Source organism: Sorex fumeus, unplaced genomic scaffold, assembly GCF_029834395.1.
Source record: "Sorex fumeus unplaced genomic scaffold, SorFum_2.1 ptg000111l, whole genome shotgun sequence".
NCBI lineage: Eukaryota > Metazoa > Chordata > Mammalia > Eulipotyphla > Soricidae > Sorex > Sorex fumeus.
In genome coordinates, this window is record NW_026606168.1 from 8,645,302 (window position 1) to 8,660,746 (window position 15,445).

A 15,445-nucleotide genomic window follows, 5' to 3' on the forward strand; every position below is an offset into this window, starting at 1 on the left:
AAGAGCTGCCAGAGAATGCTTATAGAACTGTAATCATTTCCTATTGCTCTTCTAAAAAATTACTGTAAATTTAGAGGCTTAAACAAACCACATCTTGCTCTGGAAGTCAGAAATCTGAAAACAAATATGGCAGAGCTAAAGTTAAAGTGTTCCCTCGAAATTAAACAACTCAATGTTGAACAATGAGTGGGTCAAGAAGGAAGTCAAGGAAGAAATCAAAAGATACCTGGAAACAAATGAGAATGAAGACAAGAGCTACCAGAATCTATGGGGTGCAGCTACCGCCATGTTAAGGGGAAAGTATATAGCTTTGCAAGCATTCTTCAGGAAGGAATAAAGGGCCTACATAGATAATTTTACTTCACAGCTCAAGATCTTAGAAAAAGAACCCAAAAGCAGCCGAAGGAAATAAAAAGAAAAAACATAGAGCAGAAATTAAGGACATAGAAACCCAAAAAAACAATCCGAAAGGTCAATGAAACCAAAAGCTTATTCTTTGAGAAAATAAACAAAATTGATAAACCACTAACAAGACTTACAAAGAAAGAGAGAGAGAGAGAAGCCTAATAAACTGAATCAGAAATGAAAAGGGGACATCACAACAGAAACCAATGAAATTCTAAAGATCATCAGAGACTACTTTGAGAGTCTGTATGTCACGAAACAAGAGAACCTAGAAGAAATGGATAAATTTCTGGATTCCTACAATCTCCCAAGTCTGAGCCAAGAAGACTTGGAATATCTGAAAAGACCTATCAATATCAATGAAATCGAATCCATAATCAAAAGTCTTCCCAAAAACAAAAGCCCAGGCCCAGATAGATTCACTAGCGGATTTTTCCAACATTTAAAGAAGACCTGTTGCCAGTTCTCCTCAAGCTTTTCCAGAAAGGAGATACGGTGTCGCCAGCAGTTCAATCTGTACCTGTGAGGCGAGTGCATCAGCAGCCTGATGGCTCCTTCAGACTTCTAGATACCCCAAAATTGCTGCTGTGCCTTTGGCCAGACCCCAAAAACTTGGGGCAAAGTTTACCAAGAAAGTAAACTGCCAAAAGTTAGGTATGTGGGAAACACACCCACAAAACACCTCCAGCTCAGCTATATAATTGGAGGCATGGCCTCTCTGGGTCCTGATTGAACTGCGTAATGGCCATTATCCCAGAGACTCAGAAACAAATCTCGAAACCCAACGGCTTTTGGCAGAAATGTGTCCAGTCCCTGCAAGTAGGTTACCGGTGCTGGGCCAACCCGGGTGGGAATAGGTTTTGTGCCTTGGCCTATTCCCACTGGCAGCCCAATGGCCACCATCCTCCAGAGGACAGACAGGTTTGGGCCCACAGTGACAAGACACGCAGGGCCTCAAGGGATGGGTGTGGAGCCGGTCCTTTCCTCCCCACCCCAACAAGACCACAAGGCATCGCCCATGAACGGCCTCTCTGGCTCTTTATCAAGCTGCTTAACAGCCCTGATCCCAGAGACTCAGAAACAAATCTCAAAATCCAGCAGCTTTTGGCAGAAATGCATCCAGAACCCGCAGTAGGTTACTGTTGCCAGGCCACCCCAGCGGGGAAAGAGTGCTGTCCCTCCACCTGTTCCCCCTCGGTGGCTTTATGGCCACCATCCTGCAGATGCCACCACAGTGACAAAACATGTAGGGCCTCACTGGATGGGGGTGGAGCCGGTTTTTTCCTCCCCACCCCAAAGAGACCCCAAGTCATCGCCCACAAACAGCCTCTCTGGCTCCTGATCAAGCTGCTTAAGGGCCATGATCCCAGAGACTCAGGAACAAATCTCAGAACCCAGCAGATTTTGGCAGAAATCTCTCCAGGTTTAAGTGTTAAAATTTCGGAATTTCAAAATCACAGGGTCACTACTGCAGCCATGCGACATTATATGTTATTTATAACCAGCAACAGAAAACAAACTGTCTACTGTTGCCTTTTCAGCAGATTTGAGTGTTGGAGTAAAATCTCGAATAATAATGGTGGGCCTGGTGTCAAAATATTGAATGTGATCAAAGTAGAGAGAGAGTAATGTGGAAATCATCAGCCCCACAGATAGGAGAAGGATGTGGGATGGGGATATACTGGGGTTGTTGGGGGTGGAGAATGGGCACTGGTGAAGGTTGGGGTGTTTCATTGTATGACTAAGACTTAGACACGAAAGCTTTGTAACTGTTCTCACGGTGATTCAATAAATAAAATTATAAAAAATGAAAAAAATGTAAGGTGGAGTTCGTGCCCAATTCAATCAGCTAATCAGTGGCTGAATAAATTGCAGTACTCCTACATAAAAAAAAAAGCTTTTCCAGGAAATTGAAAAAACAGGAACTCTCCCAAACAGCTTCTAGGAGGCACATATCTCCCTAATACCAAAAGCAAACAAAGACACCACTAACAGAGAAAGTTACAGGGCAATATCTCTGATAAACATGAATGCAAGGATCCTCAACAAAATATTAGCAAATAGAATACAACAACTCATCAAAAAGATCACACACCACAATCAAGTGGGATTCATATCGGGGATGCAAGGATGGTTTAACATTCAAAATTAGTCAACATAATCCATCATATCGACAAAAGTAAAGATAAAAACCATATAATCATATCAATAGATGCAGAGAAAGCATTTGACTAGATCCAACACCCGTTTATGATGAAAATTCTCACCAAAATGGGCTTAGAAGGAACTTTCCTCAAGATAGTCAAAGCCATCTACGACAAACCCACGGCAAGCATTATCCTCAATGGGGAAAAACTAAGGGCCATTCCTCTAAGATCAGGGACAAGACAAGGAAGCCCACTCTCCCCACTTCTGTTCAATATAGTACTGGAAGTACTTGCAATAGCAGTTAGACAAGAAAAAGATACTAAGGGCATCCAGATAGGAAAGGAAGAAATCAAGCTCTCACTGTTCGCAGATGATATGATACTATATCTAGAGAATCCTAAAGCCTCTACCAAGAAATTCCTAGAAACAATAGACTTGTACAGTAAAGCCTCAGGCTATAAAATCAATACCCAAAATTCCATGGCATTCCTATGCGCAAATAATGAGACAGAGGAAAAAGTCTTGAAAAAAGCAATCCCGTTCGCAACCCTGCCCCAGAAAATCAACTACGTTGGAATCAGCCTGACTAAGGAGGTAAAGCACCTCTACAAAGAAATCTACAAAAGTCAACTCCATGGAATAAAAGAGGACATGAGGAAATGGAAACATATCCCCTGCTCATAAATAGGAAGAATTAACATTGTCAAAATGACAATACTTCTCAAGGCACTACACAGACTCAATGTGATCCCTATACGAATACCCATGAAATTCTTCAAAGAAATGGATCAAGCACTCCTAAAATTCATTTGGAACAACAAACGCTCATGAATAGCTAAAACAATTCTTTGGAAAAAGACGATGGAAGGCATCACCCTCCCCAACCTCAAACTCTACTACAAAGCGGAAACAATTAAAACAGCATGGTACTGGAACAAAGGCAGAGCCACAGACAAATGGAACAGGGTGGAATATCCCTACACACAACCCCAAATGTATGAACATCTAATCTTTGATAAGGGAGCAAGAAATGTGAAGTGGAGCAAGGAAAGCCTCTTTAACAAATGGTTCTGGCATAACTGGACAACCACATGCAAAACAAATGGGCTTAGACCTCGACTTAACACCATGCACAAAAGTCAGATCAAAATAGATTAAAGACCTCAACATAAGACCAGAATTCATGAGGTAGATTGAAGACAAGGTCGGAAAAACCCTCTACAATATTGAGGTGAATGATATCTTCAAAGATGACATGCCACTGACCAACCAAGTGGAAACAGAGATTAAACAAATGGAATTATATTAAACTAAGAAGCTTCTGCACCACAAAAGATACAGTGACCAAAATACAAAGACAATCTACAGAATGGGAAAGGATATTCACCCAATACCCATCCAATAAGGGGTCAGTATTGAGGATATATAAAGCACTGGTTGAACTCCACAAGAAGAAAACATCCAACCCCATCAAAAAATGGGGCTACAAAATGAACAGAAAATTTCTCAAAGAAGAAATATGAATGGCAAAAAGGCACATGAGAAAATGCTCTACATCACAATCATCAGGGAGATGCAGATCAGAACAACAATGAGATATCATCTCACACCACAGAGACTGGCCCATATCCAAAAGAACAAAAGAAACCAGTGTTGGCGTGGATGTGGCCAGAAAGGGACTTTCCTTCGTTGCTGGTGGGAATGCTGACTAGTTCAGCCCTTTCGAAAAGCAGTATGGACGATCCTCAAAAAATTAGAAATAGAGCTCCCATTTGGCCCTACTGGGAATATATCCCAGAGAGGCAAAAAAGTATAGTCGAAATGACATCTTGACTTGTTTGTTCATTGCTGCACTGTTCACAATAGCCAAAATCTGGGGGAAAGAAACCCGAGTACCCAAGAACAGATGACTGGTTAAAGAAACTTTGGTACATCTATACAATGAAATACTGCGCAGCTGTTAGAAATGATGAAGTCATGAAATTTGCAAACATGTGGTTCTACATGGAAAGTATCATGCTAAGTGAAATGAGTCAGAAAGAGAGGGGCAGACATAGAAAGACTGCACTCATCTGGGGAATATAAAGTAACAGAATGGAAGAGGAACACCCAAGAATAGTGAGATAAGTACCAGGAGGTCTGCTCCAGGGCTTAGAAGCCAGCAGCACATACTGGGGGGAAAGGCAGCTCAGATAGAGAAGGGAACACCAAGTAAAGGGTGTTTGGAGGACTAGCTCAGGATGTGAGATGCATGCTGAAAGTAGAATATAGACCGAGCACTATGGCCACTCAATACCTCTATTGCAAACCACAACACCCTAAGGAAAGAGAGAGCAAAAGGGAATGCCCTGCCACAGAGGTGGGGAGGGGTGGGAGGGATGGTGGGGGAGGGAGGGCTACTGGTTTCATTGGTGGTAGAGAATGGGCACTGGTAGAGGGATGGGTACTTGATCATTGTATAAGTGAACCCAAGCACAAAAGTTTGTAAGTCTACAACTGTACCTCATGGTATTTCACTAATAAAATAAAATAAAATAAAAGTAAGGTGTTCAGCAGAGCCTGGAGCGATAGCACAGCAGGTAGGCTGTTTGCCTTGCATGCAGCCAACATGGCCAACCCGAGTTCAATTCCTTCACCCGTCTCGGAGAGCCTGGCAAGCTACCAAGAGTATCTCGCCCACAGGGCAAACCCTGGCAAACTACCCGTGATGTATTCAATATGCCAAACACAGTAACAAGAAGTCTCAAAATGGAAACGTTACTGGGCCCACTCAAGCAAATCGATGAACAACGGGAAGACAGTGACAATGACAGTTTAGCAGAGCTGAGTTCCACTGAAGGCTCTAGAGGAGGATGTGTTCTGTACCTTTACAAGAAGCTTCCCATATCCCTTAGCTCATGCTTCCTTCATAAGGACACTGGCCTCAGCGGCTCATCTCTGACTCTCCTGCCTCCCTCTTATAAAGACCCGTGAGTATAAATTGGATGGCATCCAATAATCCAAAAGAACCTCCCATCTAAGATCCTTAACTTAATCACACCTGCAAAGTTCCTTTTAACTTGTAATTTGTAGAGTAACTTGTAGAGTAGGTTCCAAGGAGAGAAGTCAGTTCTCTATATGAGAGTCACACACCAGCCTCATTGCCTCTCTCACTTCACATAGCAGCCAAAGGCAGACTTTTTGGAAAGCTAATAAAGCCTAAGTTTCAACTCCTCACTTGCACTAGAAATATGTTGGTATGATTGGTTATGGTCAGTTTTTTTGCTTTGATTTATAGAAGTCAAATATTTATGCCATAAAGATTAATAGTATTTTAGTTTCCACTTGAATGTCCTTCCACCCATCAACTTTGTCTCCTATCAGATAGCACTGAAATCCAGACAAAAGAGGGGCTGTTGAAAATATATGAGTTTGTGGTTAATGATGTCTATATTTATGGTATACACGGTTGCTTTTATAGCGAGTTAAGGAACTGATGATCACCTCGAGTAGGAATACTTCTCAGGAATACTCATGTTTCTAAGTAGACACAACCTGTAATATTACATGAAGGTGCAGAACCCAACATCATGTGGCAACTGGATTTCTGGTATGGCGACCATACCAGAAGCACAAGGAGTATGTGGATGTTAGAGGAGACACAAGGTTTCCAATCCAGAACCAAAATCTAGCTTGTGAAAAATTCAACCATCACAAATGGAAATTAGATTTAGAATATTTAAGTTTCATCAACATATAAGCCAAGGAGAATTGATGACCTATAATCCTAAAGAGTATCTATTAACATTTCTCAATACTACATATAATAAACTTTGTTTAATTTTACAGAAATTGCACACACACATGCCAATATTTGAAAATGTGCATATAGAGAACAAGCTTGTTACAGTAATACCACCCCTAGTATATTGGTTTCAGCTCAGATACAAAGGAAACATCATGTAAGTAGCTTTTCCCAAGGTTGACAATTCTAATTTTTTTAAAGAGTGGCGATTATTAAAGTTAAACCAGCTGACATGTGAAAATACTTGACATTATTCATGGCACATTTTCAGCTAAGGAAGGACTCTTGGGCTGCCCCTGGAAGTTCTCAGGACTTACTCCTGACTGTGTTCAGAGATCATTTTTGGTGGTACTTGGTGGACATATGCAATATTGAGACTGTTCCCAGGACTGACACCAGCATTAGTAAAATTTAAGGCAAACACCTTAACCCTTATGCAGCCTAGAGCACTCTAATATTGCCCACTCTCTTCTCTTCTCAGACTGTTAGCCCCTGAATACACCTCTTTACTTGCATCAACTCCTGTCTCTCAGATATTGACCTTCATGTGGTGAATACCCCCATCAAGTTCAACATCTTTTCAAATTTATTTTGACTATTTTAATAAAGGGGCTGAAGCGATAGCACAGTGGGTAGGGCATTTGTCTTGCACACAGCCGACCCAGGTTTGATTCCTCCATCCCTCCTGGACAGCCCGGCAAGCTACCAAGAATATCCCGCCTGCATGGCAAAGCCTGGCAATCTCCCGATGGCATATTCGATATACCAAACACAGTAACAACAAGTCTCACAATGGAGATGTTACTGGTGCCCGCTCAAGCAAATCGATAAACAACGGGAGGACAGTGCTACAGTGCCACTTTAATAAAGTAAATCCATTTCTTAATAAAGTAAAATCATCCATTTTAATAAAGTAAAATCATCCATTCCTGCACTGGAAAAATTATAATCAAATTAAAATTGGTCTTTGTTGTTATTAAAGTTAACCCAGCTAACATGTGAAAATACTTGACATTATACGTGGCACTTTTTAGCTAAGAAGAACTCTGAATCAGATTTTTACACATAATTGGCTTTAGTGATGGAGATATTAATAGAAGAAAACATATGCATGCTGTAACATTCAAAGAAATATTTTCCCTTAGAAGCCTTCATTTTGGCATCAGAGATAAAACAAGGGTGAAGGTGCTTACATTGTATATAGCCAACCATGGTTTGATTCTGCACCACCACATTTTAATACAGATTTTAAAAATACATTTTTTATACTGCCGCTTGAGCACAGAGCAGATAATGACCCTGAACAACGGAGTGTGGCCCTCCATCCTTGATCTCTCCTTAACATTTGTAATGTCTTCATTTTAGGGCCTGGAGAGAGAGCTCAGAGCGCACAAGACACAAAGACACACTTTGCATGTAAGACACCCATATTCAATCCTTGGCACTATATGCTTCCCTGAACACCACAAATACTGACCAACACTATTCCAATTCCTTCTCCCACCTTTGATTACACACACACATACACACACACACACACACACACACACACACACACATATTTTTAGAGAGCACCATAGGTAGTTAAGAAATACTTGCCTTGATGCATGTATTTGTACAGCTGTTTCTATCATCTGCCTACCTGCCTTGTTATGTGATAGCCTTAATGCAAACCTTTTATAAAGATGGGACAGATTTTTGAAAACGCTATTTGTTAATTGGTAAAGAATTGCCCCCACCAGAAAATATGTATTACTCAAAAAATAAAATGTTACCAAAAAGTAAAATAAAAATAAAATAAAATTTGTCTTTGGACTTCCCATCACAAGCTATACAGGAAGAATGAATTGCAAAGAACAAATAAAAATAAAATGTAATCACAGTGTTTGTAACATTTTAGTCCATCAGCTGGAATATTTTAGATCTTGAAGAAAGTGGGACTAATTTGAACATGAAGCTAGATGACAAAAAGGAGAGGGAAGAAAAAGGGGGAGAGGAAACAAAATGGTAAAGTAAAGGGTAAAGTATTTATTGTCTTTTATGATTCTTTCCATTTTCCTGCAAAAGCAAACATTTTCAAAACAAGTTAATGGAAAATTTGAAAGGAATAAGATTACAGAAAAAAAAAAAGTTTAAAGACACGAAATGTCTCGATGGTTGTGGTAATATATCTAAAGAGCAGGTTTCCAAATGGTGTACAGCTTAATTCCATTTGGGAATACACATTGAATAAATATACACAAATGTGTTAATATAAGGTGCTATTATTGGATTCCTCTAAAATTGTGCAACACGGTGCAATATATCTCAATTGCTCAATTGTCTTGACTTCCATTTTCTCATTTTTATTTGCTAAAAATGCTTACTTTTACATACATGCATGTACAGTCTCTTAAGAGACCCAGCATATCAAAAACCCTTCAATAATACATTCTGTTGAAAGCTGTACTTAGCATAATCCTATTACAATTACTTCCTTGATTTGATTTTTTAAAAAGCAATCATTTCATTTGAAGAAGAAAAAAAAACTATGAACACTAATTCTAGACTCTTACTTAGACAGGCATTGGGAATACAAAAGTATTGCCTCCAGAGGGTATAACTAATGGCCTGTGGGTGGGACCTATGCCGAGATATATTTCAACTCATTATGTGGCTGAATGTTGCAATGAATAAGTGTGCAACAAGGGAACAGACTGTACCATGAAATAATTGCCTGTTTCGAACCTAAGTCAGTTAACCACCTGTCAGAAATACTAATAGAAGGAAAGTTAGTTGAATGCACTCTAATCTAGTTGGTTTCTTAAAAGTCCACGGTCAAAATGAAAGGAAAAGCAATAATAAGTTGAATGTTTTTTGTTTTCTGGTTTTTGTTTTTTAGCTTTTTGGGTCACACGCGGCAATGCACAGGGTTACTCCAGGATTTGCACTCAGGAATTTCTCCTGGTGGTGCTCAGGGGACCATATGGGATGCTGGGAACCAAAGCCGGATTGACCACGGGCAAGGCAAACACCCTACCCACTGTACCATCGCTCATCCATTGAAAGAAAAAGGTATAGCAGCTTGCTCTCACAAGCCCATGTTCTCTTTTGCATGCTTATCTTTGCTTGCCTGCTTCTTACACTTTGGAAAAGCCAGTATTCTGTCCTGAACACTACTCCTCTTTTTCTCTCCCCTCATGCCCTTTTAAGTAAATTTTGTTCAATAAAAACTATCTTGTTTCACAAAAATAAGAAAATTCAAGAAAAGAAAACATTATAACAAACTTCCCTGACCAAAATTATCTCCTTTTTATGAAGGATATGAAGAAACAGAATAGTGAAATAACAAATTCCCAAAGGCAACAGAAACTGGTGAGAATTTGTCTTCAGTAGGAATTTTCCATAGGGGTGAGGAGGGTGAGTGAGAGACACTGGGACAATGGTGTAGCGAAGTGGATATAAGGGTAGAGGGTGTGGTGTTGGAATTGTTCATGCATTTTCAAACTATAAAAGTTCCTAAACCATGGTGCCCAAACATTTTTTAAATAACTTTTTGTTTTGGGGCCACATTTGGCGATGCTCAGGGGTTACTCCTGGCTTTGCACTCAGGAATTACTTCTGGCAGTGCGCAGGGGACCATATGGGTTGCCAGGGACCAAACCCAGGCTGGCCGTATGCAAGGCAAACACCCTACTCACTCTACTATCTCTCTGTCCCTTAAAAAAATATTTTTTACACGACTGTCCCTGATTAACTAGAAGAGTAAAGATAAGTACTCTTTTCTGATAAGGATATTACACACACACACACACACACATGGTTTGGAGGCCATAAATGATTAAATGATTGTGCTCAGGGCTTACTCCTAGCTCTGACATCAAGGATCATTCCTGTCAGTGCTCAGAGAACCATCAAACCAGGGCAGCTGCATGGAACCCAGGTCAGCTACATGTAAGGGAAGTATCTTACCTGCTATACCAGTTCTTTGGCCCCAAGATATTATATTTTTAAAAGTGTAATATTACTAATACTATCCAGTCAGATCAACTACTCAACCAAATATCAAATGAATCCAGACTTTTGTTTCCCATATATGAGTTTTAAATGCCATGTAGGGGGTGGGAACAGTAGTACAGTGGGTAGAACATTTGCCTTGCACGCCGCTGACCCAAGTTGGATCCCTGGCATCCCATTTGATCCCCCTGAGCACCACCAGGAATAATTCCTGAGTGCAGAGACAGGAGTAAGCCCTGTAATTCACTGGGTGCTACTCAAAAGAAGAAAAGAAAAAAATTCATGTGGTCATACAACAGAAACTGCCTTGAAAGGAAAAATAGAAAGCAAATTATTAATATGTGCAATTGCACAAACATATGTCAAAAAGTATGCCTAACAGAAGAACAAAGGTTTGAAAAGATATATGGCATGATATTTCATTTATATGAACTTCAAAACATGCAAAACTATCTGATAGAAATCAAAAATTGGCTGAGTGAAATGCAGAGAGAATGAGTGGAAAGGAGTACATGGGAACACTCTAAGGTGACCAAAAGTGCTCTAGTTCTTGTACTGGGATGACAATCACCTGGGTAGTCACAAGTATCAAACAAACTGAACACTTAGATAGGTTCGCCTAGGATGGTGGGGTGCAGGAGGATAGCTCAAAGGATTGAGTTATAGGATTTTTATGTTCAGGTCCCAAGGTCAGTGCCCAGAACTCCACACTCTGATATATCAGCCAGATATAGTTCCAGAGGGTCCCAGAACTGCTGGGTATAAGTAGTATCACTCAGCGAGCTCAAGCATCGAACCATTGATGTTATTGGTCAAGTATCATGAGGCATGGCCCAGAGACCCCTGAACATTGCTAGGGGGTGGGAGGAAGGTGTTATTTTTCCTTCAAAAGAAATATTACATTGTACATCACATTTAAAAACAAAGTCATATATGAGAAATAATCTTTGTTCATTTGCTACTTGGTTGTGTACTTTGCTACTGATAGTATTAGTAATATTACAGTTTCAAAATATAATATTCTGGGACCAAAGAGCTGGTACAGCAGGTAAGACACTTCCCTTGCATGTAGCTGATCTGGGTTCCATGCAGCTGTAGCACTCCCAAACATAAAGATTTATACATTTTTGTAACAAAATGCGTATTATAAAGTATGTAATATATGTAATATTATGTTTTATTATATAATATAATGTATTCCTCTGTAATATTGTATGTTTTATTATATAATATAATGTATCTCTCTTGTCTGGTGGTATTGTGAGGCCCTGGCATGAGTAAGGTCCTGAGTTTGATCCTCAACACCATATATAAATAAATAATAAAGCATCCCTCCATTAAAAAAAAAACTTTTATTTTTCCCATATGCAGTGTCTGGGATTGAACCCAGGCCAGTCATGTGTAAGGCAAGTACCCTACCCTCTGTATTATTGCTCCAGCCCCAAGAAAAAGAAATATTTTAAAACCATATTTTCTTTATGTAATGTGAAGAACTCAGTACTTACTTACCAAGTGATTTCTTTTTACTGCAGAACATTATTGCTCCTGATAATTTATCCCTAGGTATCAACCAGCAATCTAATTAGGAAAACAGAAAAAGCATACATTAGTATTTGAAAAATGCTCATTACCTACAAGCTTTGGTCTTTTAAGTTTCTTCCTAGTCAAATCTAGATGGTTGACAAAATAAGATAATAATTTCTGTTTGCCAGACTTAACTCTAATCAGATAACATTAGTTCTACACAAAAACTCATTTACATTACAAAAGTGATCTGAAAATATTTGAGGGAAGCACATGTATGCCATCTCATTTGGCATCAAATCTGAGTCAGGGTCAAAGAGAGTAGCTCAAAGAACTATAGTGCATGCCTGGTACACTCCAGGCCCTGACTCTGATTCCCAGACTGCATGAGCCCCCATCACCACCACGAGGTAGAACCCTGGAGGTCCACGGCACCACCAGACCCAAGCAACATGGTATCTCAGAGACAACATATTGAACCATCGGGCCCAGTTGGACAAGTATGGTTAGAAATGACTGCCAGACTCCCTGAGCCCTGCTTGGTAGTTTATTTTAAAAAATAAAAAACTAAATCTCCAATATCTGCCTTGTTCTCAAGCTCATTCAGTGTTCCCTACTCCAAGGCAGCACAGGGAATCATTGCTAAGCTACAGGAACTTTGCAGGTGAGGAAATTATTGGTCAGGCTCAAACAAAACACAATTAAATTCTTTTCCTCAATGCCTTCTCATGCATCTAATCTATTCCTAATCTATTCCTGGTACAAAAAGCCAATATAACATCATTATTATCTTTTGCTTTTTCTCCATAGGTGGACCAATTCCCTTTTAATGTTAAACTCAATAAAATATTTATAGAGAATAAATGAATGGGATGAACAAATGATTTCAAGCATCTGCAATCCAACAGACCATGGGCATGGGTTCAAACAACTTTGCAAACACATCGCAGGCAGAAAGAGGCACACTCTTGCAGTGCAAAAGAGAAATGACTGGTTGGTTCTCTTCTCAGAGAAGTAGGATGCAGTAAGCACTCACAAAGAAGAAGTTGGTCAGTCATACAGAGACCAGAGGAAGGGAAGAAAAATGCACATGGCTTAGTTGTGACAAAAAAGGGAAAACACAGAGGAAGTCCATCTGCACCCACTGCTCCCCATCCGATCTCTCAGAATCAACTCCTACCATCAGCCACTTTCCCTGAGTCATCCATGTGTGTGTTCCCACCAGCCCCCTCCAGGTAAAGCAGTGATCGGCAGAGGCACAGCTACCTCTGACTTAACAGTTAGTGAAAAGACTATTGTCACTGACACTTAGACGCCACCGCTTTTCTTTTTTTTTAAATTTATTTTTTTTCTTTTGGGGTCACACCCGACAATGCTCAGGGGTTACTCCTGGCTCATGCACTCAGGAATTTCTCCTGGTGGTGCTCAGGCGACCGTATAGGATGCTGGGAATCAAACCCAGGTCAGCTGCTTGCAAGGCAAATGCCCTCCCCACTGTGTTCTCGCTCCAGCCCCAAAAACTCCACTGCTTTTCTAGGAACAGGTAACCCAAACCAATGAAACCAAAACAAGAAGGTTGCAGGTGATGCTGCTGGGAGTTCTAGAAGCAGGGCAGGTTGTCAAATATAACCCACCCAATAATTATCTGTTCCTCCCTGCACACCTTCTGCCATCTGCCACCAGGGCTTCCACAAGCAACCCCTCCTCCCCTCTCTCTCTCCTCCCAGACCAGCCCAGGGAACATTATTGCCTCTGGGACATGCTGCAGATCCAGATCCTGCTTTCCCCTTCGTTCCTGCCAGTTAAGTTTCCTGCTGCAGTTCTGGCCACTCAAATACAAAGGCCCGCATTGCAGTCAATGTCGTCTTTATGAAAGGTAAAAAGGCATCATGTCACAGTCCAGCTGAAACTCTCCAGTCATCACCTGTCATTCACCTTAGAAAACATGGGATTCCACCGTGACTCTTCTGGCCCTCCTCAGCCTGATCCCTGCTGCTCTTTCTAGCCTGATCACTAATCACACTCCTCGGTCGCACTGTTCCTCTGTGTACCCTCCCGGGTCTATACTCTAGCTTCAACTCAGTTGCTTCTCACTTGAAAATTTGCAAATTTGGAGGAAGGATAACAAGAAAAGGCACTTTTATCATAAAAGAAAAATCACAAAAAGGATTTTTGAGGTATAAGGAGGACAAACATGGGTTCCCATAAAGAAGAACATTCTATGTTCCAAAATAAAAATAATAATAAATAATAGTTACAACAACAAATACAAAATGACCGAAGGACAAAAGGTAAGTGGATTCATTGGCAATTAACATCAGCATCTGACAGCCTCATCTGGTCAAAGGGTTGCGACTCATCAACAAGTGCTAAGTCAACTAACTTGTTAGGTCTTGAAAACACTCTCTGGAGACTAAGTGAGCATGTTCTGTTTTCCTGGGTTCAAAGTCCCTGGAGCAGGCAAAAGGAAGGATTCTTCATCTACGATGACAAAAAGGGACTCTATACCCTGACAGGTGGCAATGAGAATGCAGGCAGAAGAAAGAAATTCAGTCTCTTGGGAAGTTAATAAGACTATTGGCCACCAGCCAACTTATTCTTCTTTTCCCCAGACTGGTTTGAGTGATTAGTATTAACAGATGAACCGCACCAAACAAGAGCCTAAATACATTTGTCTATAAAGAAAACTTGAGAAAATATTCATGCAACACTTTCCCTCTCTTATTTTAAATCCTCCTGCAAGCACAACTTTAAAAACTCAGTACTAAGCATAGAGCCATATTCTCTTGTTATAATTATCTTGAAGGCATAGAGCTATTTTATAGTTTTTAATTTTTCTAATATCCTCTAGAGTGTCTTTGAAATATTTTCTATTGAAAACATTGAATGAGTCCATTTTTATCTTAGCATTTTTTCTTTTATGAAAAAATATTATTTATTCATGATTTATCTAGCTTGATAATATAATTGTTCCTGAATGAATTAGATAATATTCCTGTAATAGTTATGAAAATTGTGATCTTACTCGTGACCTTATCATTTTACTAAGACATAAATATAAAATAGAAAACTCTGGTCTATGTTTCCTCTAGTTCAAATTTTTTCTTTGCAACAGCAGCTTTCAAGGCATATAAGTGGAAGTTTCATAATATTGTAATAATTTGTATTATTGTGTAACTTTGAGGAAGTAAGTTTTAATTCTTTCAATCTTTCATATTTATCAACTTACCAAAATATTCCAGCTGACAGTGGATACACCTCTAAAGGTTGCTGGAGTGAAAGAACAAATCATCTTTTATTGATCTTTTGGATCCGTGGCAGCCTAAAGAAACAGAATAAACAAAATTAAGTGAAAGAAAAGGCATCCAACTGGCAAAGAATATCTTAAATAGATGTGTGCAGAAAAAAGGATTTCATTCAGACAATGGTTCTACAAGGACTTCTCTCCTTACAGTGAAAATGGGTACTATAAAAGTGCTCCAAGGTGCAGGTGTAAGCAGAGGATAAAAATGGAGATTCCCTCTAATACTCTGAGACCATTCCACAATCAAGCTATTAGAATTAATTCCCCCTGCTCCAATTCCACAA

At 39.9% G+C, this 15,445-nt stretch overlaps 1 protein-coding gene across 1 annotated transcript in view; it reads right to left on the reverse strand.

Moving 5' to 3' along the window:
• ATP8B4 (ATPase phospholipid transporting 8B4 (putative)) overlaps positions 1–15,165 on the reverse strand; it is a 236,005-nt gene extending 220,840 nt beyond the window's left edge. The window contains exons 1-2 of the mRNA XM_056135410.1: positions 15,087–15,165; positions 11,843–11,911 (exon numbers count right to left, since the gene is read on the reverse strand). Of these exons, the coding sequence (XP_055991385.1) occupies positions 11,843–11,870 (28 nt within the window). The 5' untranslated portion in view covers positions 11,871–11,911; positions 15,087–15,165. The remainder of the gene's footprint in view (positions 1–11,842; positions 11,912–15,086) is intronic.
• Positions 15,166–15,445: the final 280 nt, after the last annotated feature.